General features: G+C 29.5%; 1 protein-coding gene across 2 annotated transcripts in view; it reads left to right on the forward strand.

Moving 5' to 3' along the window:
- Nucleotides 1-19,306, forward strand: part of LOC100650586 (KICSTOR complex protein SZT2) — a 29,891-nt gene extending 10,585 nt beyond the window's left edge. For both annotated transcript variants that reach the window (XM_003402749.4, XM_048412149.1), the window contains 15 exons: nt 9,421-9,727; nt 9,989-10,177; nt 10,271-10,861; nt 11,102-11,478; nt 11,556-11,658; nt 11,972-12,808; nt 12,967-13,261; nt 13,671-15,586; nt 15,694-15,788; nt 15,879-16,305; nt 16,483-16,858; nt 17,097-17,262; nt 17,491-17,707; nt 17,825-18,885; nt 18,983-19,306. In XM_003402749.4, coding sequence (XP_003402797.2) covers nt 9,421-9,727; nt 9,989-10,177; nt 10,271-10,861; nt 11,102-11,478; nt 11,556-11,658; nt 11,972-12,808; nt 12,967-13,261; nt 13,671-15,586; nt 15,694-15,788; nt 15,879-16,305; nt 16,483-16,858; nt 17,097-17,262; nt 17,491-17,707; nt 17,825-18,885; nt 18,983-19,114 — 7,089 coding nt within the window. In that variant the 3' untranslated portion in view covers nt 19,115-19,306. The remainder of the gene's footprint in view (nt 1-9,420; nt 9,728-9,988; nt 10,178-10,270; nt 10,862-11,101; nt 11,479-11,555; nt 11,659-11,971; nt 12,809-12,966; nt 13,262-13,670; nt 15,587-15,693; nt 15,789-15,878; nt 16,306-16,482; nt 16,859-17,096; nt 17,263-17,490; nt 17,708-17,824; nt 18,886-18,982) is intronic.
- The last annotated feature ends 503 nt before the right edge of the window (nt 19,307-19,809 follow it).

Genomic DNA, 19,809 nt, shown 5'->3' on the forward strand with positions numbered 1-19,809 from the left:
AAGTATGATATAATCATGTTCGTACATAAACTTCACTCAACCTTTCTCTTTTTTTTATATGGGTGAAATCTTCATAGACAGTAGTGCCGGTTTCGTATCTGTTAAAATCTTTACTAATCCTGCAAGATTAGTTCTTTTATCTACTTGCGACTAGTTGCGCGCAGCTACAAAATCCATTATCGTATATGGCAGAATATTCAATTGCGTTGCCGCGATTACGGGTTGCGAAGTCAAGGTTCACCGTGACAGATCAGTTGCATATGACTACAAAATATATGGAATATATACGCGCTGTGTCCACGTGTATGACTCTGCGTCGCAACTGAACGTTGTTTTATTGCTAGAATGTGAGAAATTCTCCTGAGGTCGTGTTAGTATATAACACTATTAACTTGTATACTATATAATAATATATAATACTAGAATCTATAATATCTTTAACATAAATAATTAATACTATAATAATGAAAAATTGTCTATCGTAACACTACATATATTTATTTGTTAATATTTGACGGGAACAAAAAATTTAATTATTTCATTTATTAAAATTTTATTTTCTATATTAATAGTTTTTTGACATACATAGATTAATAACTTCTTATAAGGAATGGTAGATTGATTAATATGTTAAACAATTTATGGTTACATTAAAAAGAATAAAAAGTTGAACTTTGTTCGATTCCCGAACAATTCTCACACACATTCACAAAAGTTCAAAGTGATACGAGATTTATAAGACGGTCAAAGATGATTGATTATTTTTTAGAGAAAGATTTAATCTTCTACTATTTAGATAGCAAAATTCAAACAACAGTGCAGTAATTTCCACAAAAAACATGTATTTCCAAATTTTCTGTTTTCGCTTTTCCTTGTCTCAATAGCAAATACCGGGTCACAAATTTCACCATCACGCAGCGAGGCTAGCTGCGTGCCAAAGATGGTATAAGAATCCATTTGGAACAGTATTCCCATAATCAAAAATCTTATACGTATGGATAATTAAACATTTAGGTCATGATGCATTGTGATCTTTTCTCATATTCATTACTTTTCTATTCTGCTATACGGTTTTGATCAACTTAATTACTTTGCGACAAATTTCATTTTGATACCTTCGATAATTTTAGAATGGTACCTTACTCAATTTACGCCTCGTTTATATATTTCTCAATAATGTATTTATAGATTGTCTATCAGTAATTTCGGCGTCGCACATGGCTCAGTCGCATTACTTGGCGAGTCAGGCCATTAGTCGCAAGTGGAAAAGAGGTTTCAGACCTGAAATACACCATTTCATAAAAAAAATCTTAATAAATGTTTTCTCATTTAATATGGTCCTGATTATGAATAGGAATGAGTGTATGTTGAATGTAACAAATGAATTTCTACAATAAGCAATTGGAAACGCTATGATCGAAAAAAGTAGCTTCTTTTTTGACTTACCGGTTTATATCTTGGAACTGAGCGGATATGGAGAATAATGTTTCGTGTGAAAGTTGTAGATGATGAAACAACAAAATTAGATATGTTTAGTTAAGACGGCACCACTGGTTGAGCTGAAAATTGGCTTTAAAAATTAAAATATGCAACATTTTCAGACAACGATGTCTCTATGAAAAATTTGTTTTGTATTTTTAGTATTTATGCAGGGTATTCCGAAAATCGTGGTACAGGCCAAACAGTATTCTTCATGCAAAAGCAAGTTGGAAATGTAAAGTGATAATTTTTTATACTAGACTTTGTTTTCCAAAAAATTGACTGTGTTGTTTTGTCAAGTACACTTGAGAGGCAATGACGATCAATTGAACAGGTTTCTTCGGAGTTAGATACTGTATTTGATAGTACGAACCAAAAGGGGATGGTTTCCTGTGCAACACACGTCGAAAATGTAAAATGACAATTTTTAATACAGGATTTTATTTTCGATAAAATCAATTATGAAGTTCCGTCTACTTGACTCTCATTACATCTGAAGTGCACGGCTTCGTAGTCCATTTTCTTGAAAATGAAGTGAAGCAAAATTTTACACATCTGAATGCACGTATACAAATACTGTTCATCTTCACAAATATTTACACGTTTTTTTAACTATTCTTCTGTACATTCATATCAAATAACAAAACTAATTATTCCAGTCAACGTTCATACCGCGAGTACACACATTCTCGTTCGATTACAAAAGTTTTAAGCAACACTGGGTACAGAGAATACTTATATGGGTGATCACTTGGAAATTCCGTGTGATTGTTGACTTTTTTATTTTCCCAACCTCTTTCACTTCTCTTAATAATCTGTGATCGTATACATCGAAAAAAAAAAAATATTTTTAGCTTTACAGCGCTATTACCATACATTGTATCATTCTCTAATACACGTACAAATAAATTAGCCTGTTTTAGAACTGGAAGAAATCACGTTTCTTCATATGTAGAAATTTTATGATAATAGACATCGTGTATTTGCATCAACTTTCAGTTTCTGTTCTCACAAGACAGTTTGCTTAATTCATTTCAAATTGTATGTATCATAAACTTTAAACTTTTTTCTGCGCCTCCTGTAAATTTCAGCTTTTAATATTGAAGTGCCTTTGAGACATGAATTTAGAAGGAAAAAACGATTGTATTTCGACTTCACATCAACGCAAGGCAAAATTTTGTCTAACTTCACACAAATATAAGCATTTTTCAATACAAAACTGCCATTCTTGTTAAGTAATTATTTCAAAAGTTATTCCATTTACAACTTATAAGGCAATTTCTGTTTCAATTTTTATTAAATATTTAAATTTTTTATTAATATCTAAGTCACGAAGGAGTCATTACAACCGGAAGTAACGATGTTGCTTGCCTATGGCAGCCTACAGAAAGCGTTCAATATTTTATTTAATAATTTAATAATATAAAAAATTTTCAACCGACGAGGCAAAACTTGGTGGTACTTGTTTGGGAATACTAGAGTTACCTTACTTATAATTTTCAATGGTATCTACACATTTTTCACCGAGATTTCCTTGTCTGAAAAACATCACACATTTTAATTTTTTGCAGTTCAATCAATGGTGCCATCTTGACAAAACATACCTCATTCTGTACGAAACATTAGTCTCCATATTCGTTCAGTTCCAAGATATAAGCCGATAAATCGAAAAAGAGGCGAATTTTTTCGATTATAGCGCTCTCAATTGTTTATTGTGGAAAATCATCTGTTACATTCAACATACTCGTTATAATTAGGACCGCATTCAATGATAAAATATTCGTTAAGATCTTTTTTATAATTCACGTCTAATACAAACAATCAAACGACCCTGCATTAGATCAGCTATCGATGATTCATTTTATTTTTAATGTGATGAAAATCATGAAATGACTCTGGATTCGGCCCGGGATAGTATACTGGAATTTTACCCTTTAAAACCACCATAGTGACCGTCCTCACCGCATTTTAAAAACCAGCTCGAAGATGAACGTAACCGATACTCTTCTCGAGTCACGGCTTCTCAACACGGAACTGGGTTTTACGACCTCTTAAAAGATATGTTGAACTCCGCGGCACCGCGAGAGCACACCACGATCATATAAACATATCTTGACTTGTCAACATCTTAATCAAACGGCAGGCTGGACAGACATTTTTCAAAAATGTTGATTATGTCAAATTTTTGATACAATAAGAAATCGTAATACAGCCTTTTTTCTTTTTTTTTTCATTGCAAACAATTCATTTTTTCATTTTAAGCAATACAAAAAGTAATATGTATTAGAATTATAGAGTTTGGAAAAATGTCGTTTGGGGCGAAAATGACCCCAATCTTTTCCACTTGTAAAGAGACCATGTTCATAACGTTATTTACTTAGTGATACGTTAAGAATGTTTGATTATCTTTCCATTTCGAAATGCTATCAGTGAAATAGATTGATCAGATCATTGGTTTGTACATGTAAATATGCTGATATTCATAATTTAATATAATTTTTGTACATATATTATATTATTTTTCAGAATAAGTTTTTATTCATACTATGAATAAAATAAAATATTTATCATAGTATAAAATTGTATAATCCACATTAAAAAATATGATTCTCAGGGAAATATGAACAAAATTTTATATTTATTTGTCTGCAAATAACTTTGATGTTGTGCATTTTATTCTTGACTTTAGCTAATCCTGATTTATGATAAGGTCCTTCGTTCAAAGGTTAAATACGTATTGATAATTTTGCGTTGATTTTAGCACTTTTGGTTTCTTTTGTAGATTCCTGAATCTTGTGTTCTATAATACATATTATAATACATATTAATGCAAGTACTCTTAATTTAAAAACGAATAAGTTTTTTACATTTCTGATTTTTATACCAATCCATATTTTTAGAAACATAACTAAACAAATATAATCTGGATAGATATTTCTTTAATTCTCTAATTATTATAATAAATACAATAATTATGATGTTTGTACTATTTATCAGATTGTACATTTTCAGAATATATTAATGATTGTTACAATATCTGTTTGGAATTTATGATACTTCAAATATCCACTGGATTCTACTGCATTTAATTTCTTACTGTCTGCTTTGAAAGTTTAAAGATTTTTTTGTACGAGAAATTATCAAACAATTTCGGTAGATATATATTTTAAATATAGTATACGTACTTAAATTTTTCCGTAACAGGATAAAAAATATTATAATAATAAGTAAGTTAAATGACTTGTTACATTTATAGGGACTAGTACAATATAATTGTATATGCATCATTGATTGTATAAGTAATTTTAGCGTTTTTTTTTATAAAAACACGAACAAACTTAATTCTATCTCCTTTTTTTTCTTTTGTGAAACACATTTGGTATTGAACGTGAATGGATTTGATTTATCTTTAATCTTATCTTTTCTTTGGTTATGATGTTAATACATAAAATGATATAGCCATAATGATGTTCTTCAAAAATATACAGGATAAGATTTGATTCTAACTGGTTGCCAATGGTCACAGTGTGATGTTATCTATTTTGTTTTCAATTTTATTCCTATTTAAGATAATAATACAGTTGCAACTTTTTGGATAAACAAAGAAACTCCAATTAACCTTTACAATTGAAGTTAATCATTTAGATATTAATCTTTTGACATAAAATCATTTTATATAATTCGCTGATGAAGATATATCTTTTATATATAACGTTTAAAGTATTTTTCACTAATGTCAAACGAAACTAATAAACAAATTTAATCGTATTACATCTTGTTATAAAATTGTATAAGTCAGTTTCTTACCTTCTCTGTAACAAAAGTAGAAAGTAAGAATTTTCATCTATGTTTGTTATAAATATACTTTATATGTAAGATAAAAGTTATCTAAGGTTTCATTGCTTGGAAGGTGATTACGAGTCATCAAAAGACCAAACTTCAAGGTGTACTTGTCGACATGTTTTCGCTTGCCATTCTTTTCTATTATTTCTATTACCTATCCTGTGTTTATTACTTTACTATGTTCTGAGCCTGTATGTTCTGTACCGTCTATGAAACCTTCAATTTAACGTCTCTTTTCCGTATGCTACTTACCATTCATCTTCTATTTATATATTCCTTAACAAAGCCCCACATTTATTGATATGTATGAACAATTTCATTGATTGTTCTACTCTACTCTTGTACGTTTATTCTTTACTACTCCTTGTGATGATGACCACATCAGTATTAAAATATATAAAAGACAAGAATCAATGGTATATTTTGTTTTCCAATACTTTCTTTTTTTGGAAAGTGTATAAATAGTCGCATGTAAACTACTATCGTGTTTTAGTAAACTCTCTAAATATGATAAGCACAATCAATCAACTCAAGCTAACGCCAAAAGATCTAAGGTATTATACTATTATTAGGTACAGTAATAGATCTCATCAGTATATGTAGGCATCTTTAGCCTGAAATCAATTTATTTGTAACATTTGAAGATCATTTTCAAATATATTAAAAAGTTAAATATGATTTTTCCGCTACAGAGTTGCACCTTTTATGTTTCAAGAAGTTACACGAATATATACTTACCCTAAATTATATACATATATTATATCGTCACGATATTTCTCCTTATGACAAAGAAATCGTTTGGAAATTAAAAATTTCGTTAACCTTATTACAAATGCCGTATGATATCATATACTCAATAATAAGATAAACATTTTTTAAACATATATTGACAAATGACGAATAGGAAAAGATAGTATTATTTTTTAAGTCTCTTTTGATAAACCGTAACGGTCATATATTATGGCTTTATTTCATTTTCCTGCGCGTTTTTTTTTTTAGAAAATTCAGTCAAACCATCTTTAATTCGGCTTTCCTATTTAACAATATTGAAAAATTGTTATGAAACAATTCGTTATTTAATTTCATAGTTGCCTTATCATTTTATTTTTATATGTTACTATCTTACTTTTTTTAATTATTTCAATTTAATAGATTGAAAAATAATATAATAATTCATATATTTCATATTTGAAACGAAATATTTATAATTAGAATTAGAATAAAATAATTTAATAATTTTCAAAATTATTTTTATATAGGTTTATATTTATTAGATTTACTTTATATATTTATATAAGTTTGTATAACTTGTATATTTATATTTAGTTTGTGTTATCTGTAATATTAGATAGAAAAATAGTAAAAGAAGACTACTAAAGTAATATTTCCGGCAAAAATAAGGAGCAATATGTGTATAAAGTTGTCTATCACTACGTGTCGTTATCATTGTTGAGGTGGGGCTTCGATATCGATGAGGGTACTCAGAACAAGATTTTTCTATCAGTTAGCTCAGGTATATATAAAGCCCACCACGTAGTCGACTGTTTATTAGTGTTCTGATTACTTTTTTTTACATAAGAGGTTTTCTAACATTCGTATCGTACCGTATATGCAGAAAGCATCTTTGCGGTTTTATGTGAGTGGAACGTTTAAAGAGTGATAAAGATCTTTAGTATTTGTTCACAAAATAATTGCGATTGGTTCTTCTGGGAAGCTCCCAAGTGTCGGTGAAATTAACTAGTGACAATTTGAAATAATTCTTTGGTAGTTCTTGACTTTAGTTTTGTTACATTTTGTTGCTGCGGGCGTCAGGTATGTTAAGAAAACGTTGGTCCAATATCACAAAAATATCGAGAAGCTAAAAACTTATGAAACTGTATGTGTATATTTTATAATTGGCTAAAAATGTTGCAGATTCATAATATATGATTTCACATATCGATTAGAATTGGAATATGTTGATAAAATTGTGATCCTACATAAGTAAGTATTTTAATTTGCAAATTAATGCGATTGATTTAAAATTAATCGGAAGATAAATATATTAAAATTTGATTTGAATAAAACACAGTACAATTGTGATACATATTTCGTAGCAGAAACAATGTAAGTTTATTCTATTAACAAATATATTAGTAATTAATTGTTTTCAATTATTTAAAAATCTTTATCCTATCTTGCGTATATTGTGTTATTTATAGTTCTATTTAATGTTTCACATATCACTGTATTAAAAAAATGTTTTTCTATCAAAATTCAAATACGCAATCGATATTTGGTGAATAAAAAGAGAAGTTTTTTTCAGTAAAGATTACAAATTTACCGAAATCTCTTGAAAGATTTCTAGGTGAGCTGGCAAAAAGAAGTTGATTTCCTTCGTTGATACTGCATGGGCGTTGCATGGGCTGTGATCTGCATGACTTGCAGTTGGAAGTGAGGATCTAGGCAGTGAGCAGCAGCGCTCTGATAACTTGCCAGATCTAACTCTTCCAGCTCAAGGTCTTGTTGATTATCATCTTTTCGTAAGAAATGGATATTTCTCGTCATATCAAAATCGATATCCAAATCGAAATTCAAACGAAACATCAGAATTGAATAATATATAGAAGAAAAGGGTTCATGGTTCAAGTGGAGAAGTGGTCTCTACGCTTTGAATTAAAGTGAGATTCAACTCCTCCAACTTAATCCTGATCCCTGAAGTTCCTCGTTTCTTTATTCTTTTCTTCTCTATCTGCAGAATATCTTTTCGCTATAGATGTATCAGTAATGTAAGTGAAGATAAGTGAAGCTTTCGTGGAATCATTCTATTGGCGCTTCTTAATACCTTGCTGGACAGGCATGTTGCAATAGCGATAAAATCTTTTAAAACGGTTCTTATCGTGAAAGCGTTTAACTGCGTATAATTGTTCGTGCGATTCAATTTAGTCGATAATATTCTTTGTGCGTTATAAATATACTTTCTTTACGAATATTGTTTTTTCAATTTTATTTGTCGTGCTATTTTAAGCAGTCAAAACACTTGTATCCCTTTGTATTTTTCAAATAAATCGAATTTTTATAAACTGCATTATTTGAAAGTTGAAATAAATATTTCTTATGATATTCATTATTGTTCAAATATTTACGCATCTATCTATTATAATTATCCACCAAATTTTTATACCATTTTTTTTGTGCATTAAAGAATTTAAAGGTTTAAAATAAATTAATCATTTAAAACGAGCGAACAGTAGGAATAAGGTAAGCTGGGAGTCATCTAAAGCCGCAAGGCCAGGATTATGTATAAATAAATGAATAAAAATAAATTAATCGTTTATATAAAATTTTAAATATACTTTAAACGTCAACAAATTCAAATTATTCATATTTTTTATGCGTAAAAGATTTAATCTCTTTTTAATAATTACATATTAAAACTTTATAAGATCTGTTGTCTTATACTCCACAAATATTACCGATGTTTTAATACGTTGTCTGTGGAATATCAATATTGTATAAAATGAAAAATAATTTGACGCCACATGTGTCTCACAATCTTTTGGCATATTGCCTATTTTTACTTCCCTTCCATGACAAAATATATTAGATATGCTATACCTATCGTTGTGATCATCATACTATAGATAATTTATAATTTGTAACATGCATATTACAATATATATATATATATATATATATGTATATAGACATATGTGTATATAGATTGAAATCGGGTACTTTGTGTATGATATTATGTACAGAGATTTAAATGATCCTTTTAGATATACTTAGTGTTATGTAACTTGAAACATATGTAATTCGAAAACAAAAAATAAAAAGTTTGTAGTATGGACACAAATACAAATAAGCATGCAAAGAAACAAACACAAACAATTGTAGACCATAGTATTTATGAATATCGAAAATTTACTTTTAGAAAATTTCAAATGGACTATTTTGATCGGATCGGTGCATCTAGTGTTAATTTCACATATTATTTCGAAGTATATTGATGTAATACGAAAATATGACATAATTCTAGAAATTTCGGAATTTTATGAAATTTACAGGTTGAAAATCGTTTTCTTTTTTTCTAATAATGTTATATTTCGTTATTAGATTGCTCGGATAGATGAGGAATGCATCAATGCATTATTAACTTTGGAATACTTGAGCTTATTAAGTCAAGTAATACCGAACGAAAAAAATACAGAAATTATTTATGGACAAGTCCCCCACCATGACGTCAAACTACCGAAAAAATATAATAAAAATATCAAAAGTAATAGCTGCACAGCGGAAGAATCATGCGAAGGTCTACCAACTATCGATGAAAGGATATACATGATGCATTTTTCTTTCGACACATTGAATATCTTGCCAAAATGTCAACAAGCCGAGCTCTTATTTTCTATGTTTGCTGATGGTAAAAATTTTATTCGATCAGTTATTTAATATTCGTACTTCGTACAGTTATACACATTACCTCGGTTTAAAACGTAATATAATTCAAGCAAGAAATAAAACAAAGGAGGATAAAATAACAAATACTCATACACGAAAGCCTTTTGTTTTCACCTAAAATTTTTTTCGGTTGCATTCTATTACTTGATACATATTATATTTCTAGTATTAAAATAAGCTTATCAACAATGGAATACATATTAAATTATTACATTATTTCAAGGTACAATTGGCAACAATAAGGGACAGGGAAGTGCAAATAAAATACTAATGGATAATTTCTTAGAACATATGAAACAGTTACACAATAAAGAACTTTTATTAACTTCTGCTGAATCACAAAGATTCACAAAAATGCTTCTTGACAGGCGTCGAGTAGGTGGTCCACCTTTACCGTTTTTTTCTGAAAAAGGTATTATCTTTATTATCGAAATTATACAAACTTTTTTCTAGCAACTCTCATACATTATGGATATGTATCTTTTGATTTTAAAACTATTTCTAGAGAGGCTCTCTTCCAACGCTGAGTTCAATTCTTATCCGCGTTGGAAATGTTTTATCAAAGGAATTAGTACAACTCATGTAATTATCACGATATTACCTGCATCAGAAAAAGACGTTGTACGTTTATTTACGTCTCCTTCGTATACAGAAGAGCAATCAGCAAGTAACAACTCCGAAAGGAATGGCGAATCTACCATATTCAGTATGGATTTAAATGAAGACGATACGTACTCAAAAACTACCGGGATGGATATTAACGTAACCGATTTTCCATCATTAGAAAATAACGAGTCGATATTATATGGTCAGTGTATCGAGGAGAGTATAATAAACACAGATACGCAGAAAAGATTTCACGATTGCGAGGAATCTTTCGTTATTCCAGTTTATGTATATGATTGTTCGCTGGCTTTGTTGATTGACACATTGGTCGACAAATTAAAAATTTCGCACAATAAAGATATTTATCAAGATCACACGTTCAGAATTGGTCAGCAGGAATGTAAAGATTTTATCGAATTAAAATCTGATTATAATTCAAAACCTCCGACTCCGGAACCAAGAAGTGAGGACTCCGACAATACTGCAAGTGGTAAATAAAAATACGAATAATATTGATTTTTGTATGATTTCCTGAACAGTATATTCTTACAATGATGTTTATTTAACGCCTGACTTCTTGATTAATAATCTCTTGATTCCATTAATCAACCAATAGTAGTTCGATGTTAATATTTGGATAATTAGAGTTTAATTGATATTTAAATAGTTAACTCGTGACGTTAATGTTTTGAAAACTGATATAAAATAATAATAATTTTTTATACAACAGATCAACGAAGTCTTGTGGAGCATTGCAAGGTATTAAGTTTGGCTCACTGTCATTGCTATGTAGTTGCAGTTTACAAATCGTTGGTATTACAACAACCTCTTACTTACAATGATATGGAAGCTGCAGTAGAACAATGCGAAGAAACTCTAATTGAAATTAATATAACAAATTATTTGCGATCTGTATGCAGACATTTGAGCAAATTATCGGATAAAAATTTATTGGGCGAACTAAATCCTTCTACGTGTAACGATGTTGAGCCATTGCATAATTTAATTAAAGAAAAATTTGAAAGGATAATTACAGTTGCCTTTAGGCCTGTACCTGCACACCCTGAATTTTATTATTGTTCACCCTCTTGGTCAGAACATGAAACGGTTTGTTGCTAAAATAATGTAATAGTAATTAATGAATAAGATTAATTAATCAAGTAATTAATCTTAATATTTAATAGGATCTTATAGAATGTCAAAAATCAGACAATGACGATGAGATAGAAAATCTTATGTTCCATTCGATAAATATTGATGGTACATCACGAAATCTCAATGGAAAAGGTAAATACGAAATAATTTTTAAAACAAACTTTCGACTTGAAAGGAATGAATAGGAAAGGATAATTCTTTCGTTTTCGGTTTTGATTATCAGAAAATAATTTTGACCGATATAAAATAAAAATACTATAACTAATATTTAATTATTTAAAATAAACAAGCATAATAATATTTCAAATTAAATAATCCTTAATATTACGTAGAAATGTATATATTTCTAATGTATATATAAGAGTATTCTTGATATAATTTTAACATGTCTAATAAATAGGTAATAGATAAAAAATAAATGTTTGATTTGTAATTGTACAATCAGGGAATGTAACGTGGCCAGGCGCAAATGTCAACAAAGTTCCGAAAATTTCACGGCATGGTTCTATGGAATCTGTCAACAGCGATTTCCAGCGAAAAAGCATTTTCGGAAGAGAGCAACCGCTATTCTTACAATTAAGTTGTTCTATTCGATTTCAATCTAGATCTGGTCTTAGTAGTATCCCTGTGAAATCTCTGCCAACGTGTTTCATGGAAATTTTGCAAAAGATGGAAGACTATAAAGATGGAAATATAGCTGGCTTAAGCTTAGCTGATTTAAAAATCACTTTGGACATCATTTGTTTGAATCTCCCAAAAGAAGTATTGGAAGTAAGCTTAGAACGATATTCTGGTTTAAGAGCAACATCTTTTTGTAGTGGTTCGCCCATAGGCAGTTTGCGAACGGAAAGTGGGAGTAGCTTAGAAAATAATGCTAAAAACGAATTCTTTCAAGAAAAAATGTCTCACTTACCTTTAAGCCAACACAATGCTATAAGCAATTTAAAAGATGAAATTGAGTGGCTGTTACAAGATGAAACTGCAACCGCGTTCCTAGATCAACCCGTTATAAACGAGAACGTTTTAAATTTCGTAGCGAATCACGTTTCGGAATCAACGGATAGATTTAGCTGCAAAGTGGAAAAAGTTCCTTTATATTTTGTATTCCCTTCGGATGATAGTAAACCAAAATTTATAAGTGAGTTAAAGAAACTTCAAATTGATAAATATTGTATTCGTCAAGAAGGAAACTTGTTTTATTTTGTGAAAAATATGGAAAAAGTGAGCGATATTGTACCAGAACCGTCTAAGAACGAGAGAAAGGAATCAAAAACAAAAGATAGTATGTATTTTTCTCAAAAACTTTTTATAACACTAAATATGTATAATATTTACTGTAGAATGTTTTTAATAGTACAGAGAATATGAAACTTGATTAAAACGTGTAACACGAAAAATCTATTAGAAAACTTATCAATTTTAATATCGTCAATATTCCAGATAGTGCCCTAAAAAATCCGGAACAAGAAAATCCGCAAGAGCTACAACAAGAAAGCAACAGCTGTTGTACAGAAAATAATCCTAATACACATTTTAAATCTGAGGAATCTTATTCTGACAGTATTAATTTAATATATGAAGACCAAAATATTGAGGATAGATTTAAAGAAAGTAATACGTCGGAAAACAGATTTCAATGGTTAATAGATCTTGATAATCGTGAAAGTTCCTTACCCAATTTTTGGTTAATCTTAAACGTTGAAAATGATTATGTCAGTGTCTACTTTCATTGTAGGTAAGTAATAATATTCTTAAAGCAAAACATAAAATAATTTCATTTCGTTATATTTTAAGATGAACTGCTTGCTTATGTAAATACATAAATTTTATAATACAAATTTAAATAGGAAATTTTTTAACAAGTATTTGGTAATAAAAATTCGATTCTTTGCCTCTAATTTTAGATATGTCTTTATATATACGTATCAACTGAAAATTCTTTCTAAAAATCGATGAAATTGAAAATTGGTTGATATGTTTGGTTGCTCAAAATTTTGTAAACTACTACTATCAATTTTTTTTTAAATTTTTAAACTAACTACAATTTATTATCCTTTTTATTTATATATATTTGACATTAATGAAATGTAAAGATCAAAAATATCTTAGAAATGGACCATAATAAAAATTGTTATCATCAATAGGTTTTTAGAGATTATATCGCCCGAAGTAAATAGTTATTGGCATACTCAAGAAATGTTGGTCTCTCAAATAAAAAGTACTTGTCGTCGAGTAAACCAATATTTACTTCTGCAAAATCTTCACAAAACAAGTAAATGTTCGGAACTTTTAGAAACAGAATCAAGCGAAGATTATAACTGGAAATCAGAGACGACAAGTGAATTTAGTAATGCTGTACAAAGTAGAGATTTAATACAAAATTTCACCCCAGGAATGTTTCGATGTCGTGTTGTTTGGAAATTTACCTTTCGACTGCATCCTCGATTAAAAACTGGTCCAGGGAGATCAGGACTTTCTCGAGGTATAAAAGCTCTACACGGTGTGCTTAATAGATTGGCTGTTAGTAACCGGAGTAATATGTTTGTATACCAAGAAAATGATAAAAACGTGTTTTACTTAAGATTACACGAACAAATTAGCGATGGAAAAACTTTACAAAACAAATTATCGGAAAGCGATGAACAACTTGTCGTTTCTCGGAGCAATAGTGTAGTCTCGCTATCACAAGTTAAGCTGAATGATAATGCTACGGCAAATGATACAAGACCTAGAGTTCGATCTTTTAGCGAAAAAGAATCAAACGTTTTAAATAAAACTGAAGATTCGATCATCTTAATGGTACATGGAATTTCCGACGCGGGACCGGAAGTTAAACGCGATTTGGTACAAGTTTTACAAAATCGCTTAGACGATGCGGTTCTGGAAGTTCTTTCTGTTATGTTAGCAAGAAATCCGATGTGTAAATTGACACCTGCGGACGTTCATTTTATTCAACCGCCAAAATCGCCAGAATCTATCATACGTTTAAATGTACAGAAGCATTGCGTATTATACATAACTGCTTTAGAATTTTATTTGCGTCAAAATATACTTCAATTTTTGTATATACCAAAATATACTGATAACAGACCAGAATATCATTTTCAAGATTACTCACAACGTGAAGGATCTATCAAAAGAGTTTCTGAATCAGACATTTTTCTGTGTAATCAAAGTCGCTCCAGTGGGAGTATAGGAATCGCTTGTATAGCTTTGGCAATTACAGGAGAACACGGTGAACCTATAAAATTATTAGAAAATGAATTCCCAATAGATAGTTTCCCTGAAACGATAAACGTAGAAGATTTTAAAAGTATCGTATCAACGTCAATTTATGATCAAAGTTCCGCAGAATCACCGCCTTTGATCGAATTTAAAATTTGGAAACAAGGCAGAGTTAATCTTGAATCTCTATTACAAAAGCTATGTTCTGCAGTTAAACATGCAATTTGGGACTTAGTTACAGAATATAAATTTTTGTTAACTCCTCTGACAGAACCACTTACAAAAGATGCTCAAGAGATATCTATTGAAAATAAAGAAAATCAAACTTCGGTAAAAATTGATGCTTTGCCAAAAATAATGCATGATTTAACAATTGATCGATTCGAGTCAGGTGAAGAGGGAAAACTACACAGTATCTACTGTGTAACGTTATCCCAATGGTTTCGATTTGCTTTAGAAATTGGAGTTCCATCGGTAAAAAGGCATGAAGTAATTCTTAATCACAGACATCCTATATCTACGATTATTACAGAGTTAGAAGCTATTATACAAGGTCAAGCACCGGATACATCCAGCAGATCTTTTGTCTTAAAAGACAGGCAACCCTTCATCGAAAAATATATTTCAAATGAGGAATTATTAACTAAACTAAAAAATAATAACTATTCTGTGTTAGAAAATGAAGGGAAGTTAGATTTGCCCGTTTACATACCATGTGATTTTAGTAAGGATGTACAAGGTACCTACACTAAATGTATTTTAATAGCTAGAAACTTTCATCAATGGAAAGCTTCGTTCAGCAAAACAGTACAGCCAGAATTACTTATCCCAAAAGGTAATTATATTTTTCTATGGCCATAAGATAGACTACTATCCATTAAAACTGCTAGTACAAAAAATATTAAAAAGTTAACAAGTAAATATAGCAATTGTTTATTACAGATCAAAAACTTTTGCAAAAGTTTAATCCACTGATATTAGAATCTAATTTCGTATCAAGACAACGAATATTACTTGCGGAAATTCGAAGTGATAATGTAAGTTAAAAGAAGTATATGTAAATACTTATAAATAGGTGAAATTACTTTTCTTCGTACCATTAATTTCAAATCAAATTACAATCGTAGATAGCTCTTTATACGTATAATTGGTCAAAAGAGAAATCTGAAAAATTAATAAAGCAAACTACAAATTTGGGCACGTGGCTATCATCAAGATCAAACTTTTTTACAAACGTAATAATGCAAAAATTAGGTATATTCCACCATCGACCAAATTTCTCGAGGGAACATACGAATTCACAATATTTGCAAATTATGGACATGGAAAGTCTTACAAAGTTTTCTGCTGTGCCACACAACGATGGGAAAGAGTGGATAAGATTGAATAACAGAACGCAAAATATAAAACATAATCAATTTTCATGGAGTGAAGTAATTGGTCAAACAATGCGTGATGTAAAACCTAATAATTACTTTCATAGCAATATAGATCCGACGATAAAAGCAGTTTGTGATTTACAAGATTTGCGATTACGCGAAAAAAAGGTGAAAGGTAAATGAAGAAATGAAATGAAATTTTATTCTATTTATTATATATGACTAATTTTTCTACTATTTAAATATTAATATATTACAATATCAATATTACGATATAATAAATGTTATACGGTAAAACAGTACGATTAAATTTTGGAACTAAATACTTATACAATTATTTTACAATTTTCAGAAGATTTGAACAAACTATATGCAATGTGGCAAAATCGCAATGCGGCTCCGAATATTCCAATCTCAATCGTCGCTTTAAATACTTTTAAACAATATTCTCGTTTAATACATTTTTGCCACACACCGTTATTGTTTTTACCTTCATGGCGCTTACAGTCTGCGGCTACAAGAGATCACTCACTTTCGGCACAATCGTCTTTAAATGCAGGCATCAACGTATGTCAACAACTATCACAACAAATGCAAAAAGGTCAAGATGAACAAACAAACCTTATAAAATGGCATAAAGAATTGTGCAGCTTGATGTTATCAGAATACAAGCAATATCTTCACTCATTAGGCTTTAGTTCAGTGCAAATAGAATCACCTGATAATAGGTAAAGCTCTGCTAAAATTTAAATATCTTAATGTTCAGTAAACAAATCAAATTTTTCAAAAACAGGATAATGTCAGACTATCTTCAAAAATTTTAATATTTATATTATGTCAATGCTAATAGGAGTATAATTTAGAAACACTAGTATAATTCTATAAATTTTCAATACGTCCCCTTTACCTCTGTGAAAATTATCTCACGGAATAATATTTATATAATTAACTAATATTACTTTTCAGTTTCGAAGAACCAAATCAGCAACAATCTTATTATCTCAAAAAGTCAATGCTTGGAGGAGTATTACTATTTGAAATTCACTTATCACAGCCATTTTTCATTGTTAAATTACATATTATTGAATGCAGTCGACTTCAAACAAAAGCCAGTAGCGCTTTAGTGAATCAAGTAAGTTACCTGACTTTTTTATTTTCTTGTGCACTGTTTTTTGATATTAAACTAAATATGTTATAAAGTTTATTACAAACTTCAATTATAATTCCATGTGTATTTATAATTTAATTTCATAGAAAAATAAGATCTTAATTTTTTTATTTTTTTGATATGCAATAATTATATACTTCTCATTCGTTTTTTTTAAATTAAAGAATATAACAAAATTTTAATTTGTTACAGTTTATGCTAAGTTTCGTGGATGCATGTGATAAAATTAAAATTAGTATGCATCTACATTCATTTACATATGATTTTCATTTACGTTCCATCCATTCGTACATAGCTGGGACTGGACCTTTATTAGTACAGCAAGGTTATCACTTGATTCATTTTCTTGATGATTTTAACAAATATTATAGCAAAGCACCAAATTATGCGAGAAATCTTATATACAGTGGTAAGTGAAATAAAATAAAATATTTCTAGTTTTCTTTTAAAATATATTGTATGGGGTTTAGTGAAAAGCACAAATAAGCAAATTAGTAGTTACAATAAACGTATTTTTATATTTTAGATGTAGTGACTATTCGCAATTTAGCGATATCAGGTCGGACCTTATATTCTTACTTATTATCTCACGAGAAGACTTATAATATGCGTGTATTTATAATGAAAAGTGATCTTCAAGATTCTGAAGAAAGTGAATATGTTCTAGTAAGCTTAAAAAGTACTCCTTTAATTAGTTACTGTGACGCACAAGATACTAAATACATCGATGATTTCGATGTTGTTCTGATTGTATCACATTTAGGACAGCCTCCACAAGCAGAAAAAACCGAAATTACTTTAAAATACTATTTAATGTTAACAAGCAAACGTGAATTATATCCAAAGAGAGAAGTAGAAAACAATAAACTTGGGAAGTTTCGTACGGTGTACAGTGTCGAAAAATCTCCAAGTACTTATACCGAGGCTGTTATGGATACTATAAACGAATCTTCTTCGGATCTTCAAGAATGTAAACAAGATTCAAATGATAAAAAGGGTGATACTAAATTATACAGTGCTACTCTTGGTACCAATTGTAATAATACGGGAGCACCAACACCTCCACCAGTACCTAATTCTCCGTTAACTCAAAATGTAAATCCTCCAAGTGTTTCGGTGAATTCTTCATCGCCACACTTAATTCAAATACGACAAGAATCGATTAATTATTTAGGTTATTATTCCTCGCACGAGCAACTCATGCAACAAACAATAATGTCTCAAGCAAATGCGGCTCGCATGCATATAATGAATATGATAAAACGCGGAGCATTACAATGTAGAACGCATCTTTTATGGAATAAATTATTAGAAAGTAAATCTGCAATGAATTATAACGAATTTTCCGAACTTTGTTCTTTGGCTCACGTTGAACCTTTATTAAACTTGGATCCAAGATTGAGGCCATTTATTAATCAACCAATTTCTTGGTATCAAACTTTATCAAAGGTTTTGCAAAATAAATATCAAGAACATCATAAACAATTCAATACACCAGATGGAAATATTACTCATCTACTGATATTACATCCAAGTTTCTTTCAAGTTTTCATGATGTTAACTATAGATTTACATGCCTCACGAGGGGTTCGTATCATTTTTTTTATGGTTTTATTGCTTATGTATTTTATATACACATGCAACATATAATTAAACTTATTGATAATTTTTCATTTATTTTCAGGATTTATACGCAGTTTACTGTAAATCAGAAGAAATGATTAATGCCCCATGTTGTATAGAAGACACATATAATTTAATAGAAGGTTTTGTAAATGCTTGCTGTTTTAATTTGTGGATGGGTCTCTACAGTTAATAGTAAATGACATTCCAAAGAAAAAATTTTCCAAATACTTGTACTTATTATTTATACGTCGTATAACTAACATACATGTGACATCAATTTTATTGTTTAAAAAAATTATGTATATTTTCCTTGTTTGTTATCTTATACTATATTTCATTGTTGTAATTTGTACAAAAAATATATTTTTCTAATTTCCAAAAATTTAAGTTTATAATCTATTGTTTGTCCGTTCGAAAAATAATTTTCAGTTTAATATCTATATTATTTCATCAATTTTATATTATTAACAAAACCACCATTTACCATCAATTGCGAGTATTATATCATCACAGACGAAGTATAAAATCCGCATATCTATAAATACATACATATGTATATAAACAGTCGCAGTCTAGGAATGACCAACGGTTCGTTCGAATTTCTATATGAATAAATACAATGCATAAATTTAAACTAGTCTTATCGAAGCAAGTAAACCAGAAAAATTATGATTTTATTTTTTCACTGAAATTGCATTTTTCCTAGAATCCTGAAGGACTAGATAAGTTTCGCGATTAGATCTAAATTCAGTGTTAAAATCTATAGTAAATGATATATAATAAGCCGTGACAAAAATTCAATAATACATAGTAATGGATAAATCGCAATTTTGTCAAAAAATTTCAAATCTAATATAGATTTTCAAAGTCAAAACTTGTTTTTGA

The sequence above is a fragment of the Bombus terrestris genome, chromosome 14 (assembly GCF_910591885.1).
Source record: "Bombus terrestris chromosome 14, iyBomTerr1.2, whole genome shotgun sequence".
NCBI classification, from domain to species: domain Eukaryota; kingdom Metazoa; phylum Arthropoda; class Insecta; order Hymenoptera; family Apidae; genus Bombus; species Bombus terrestris.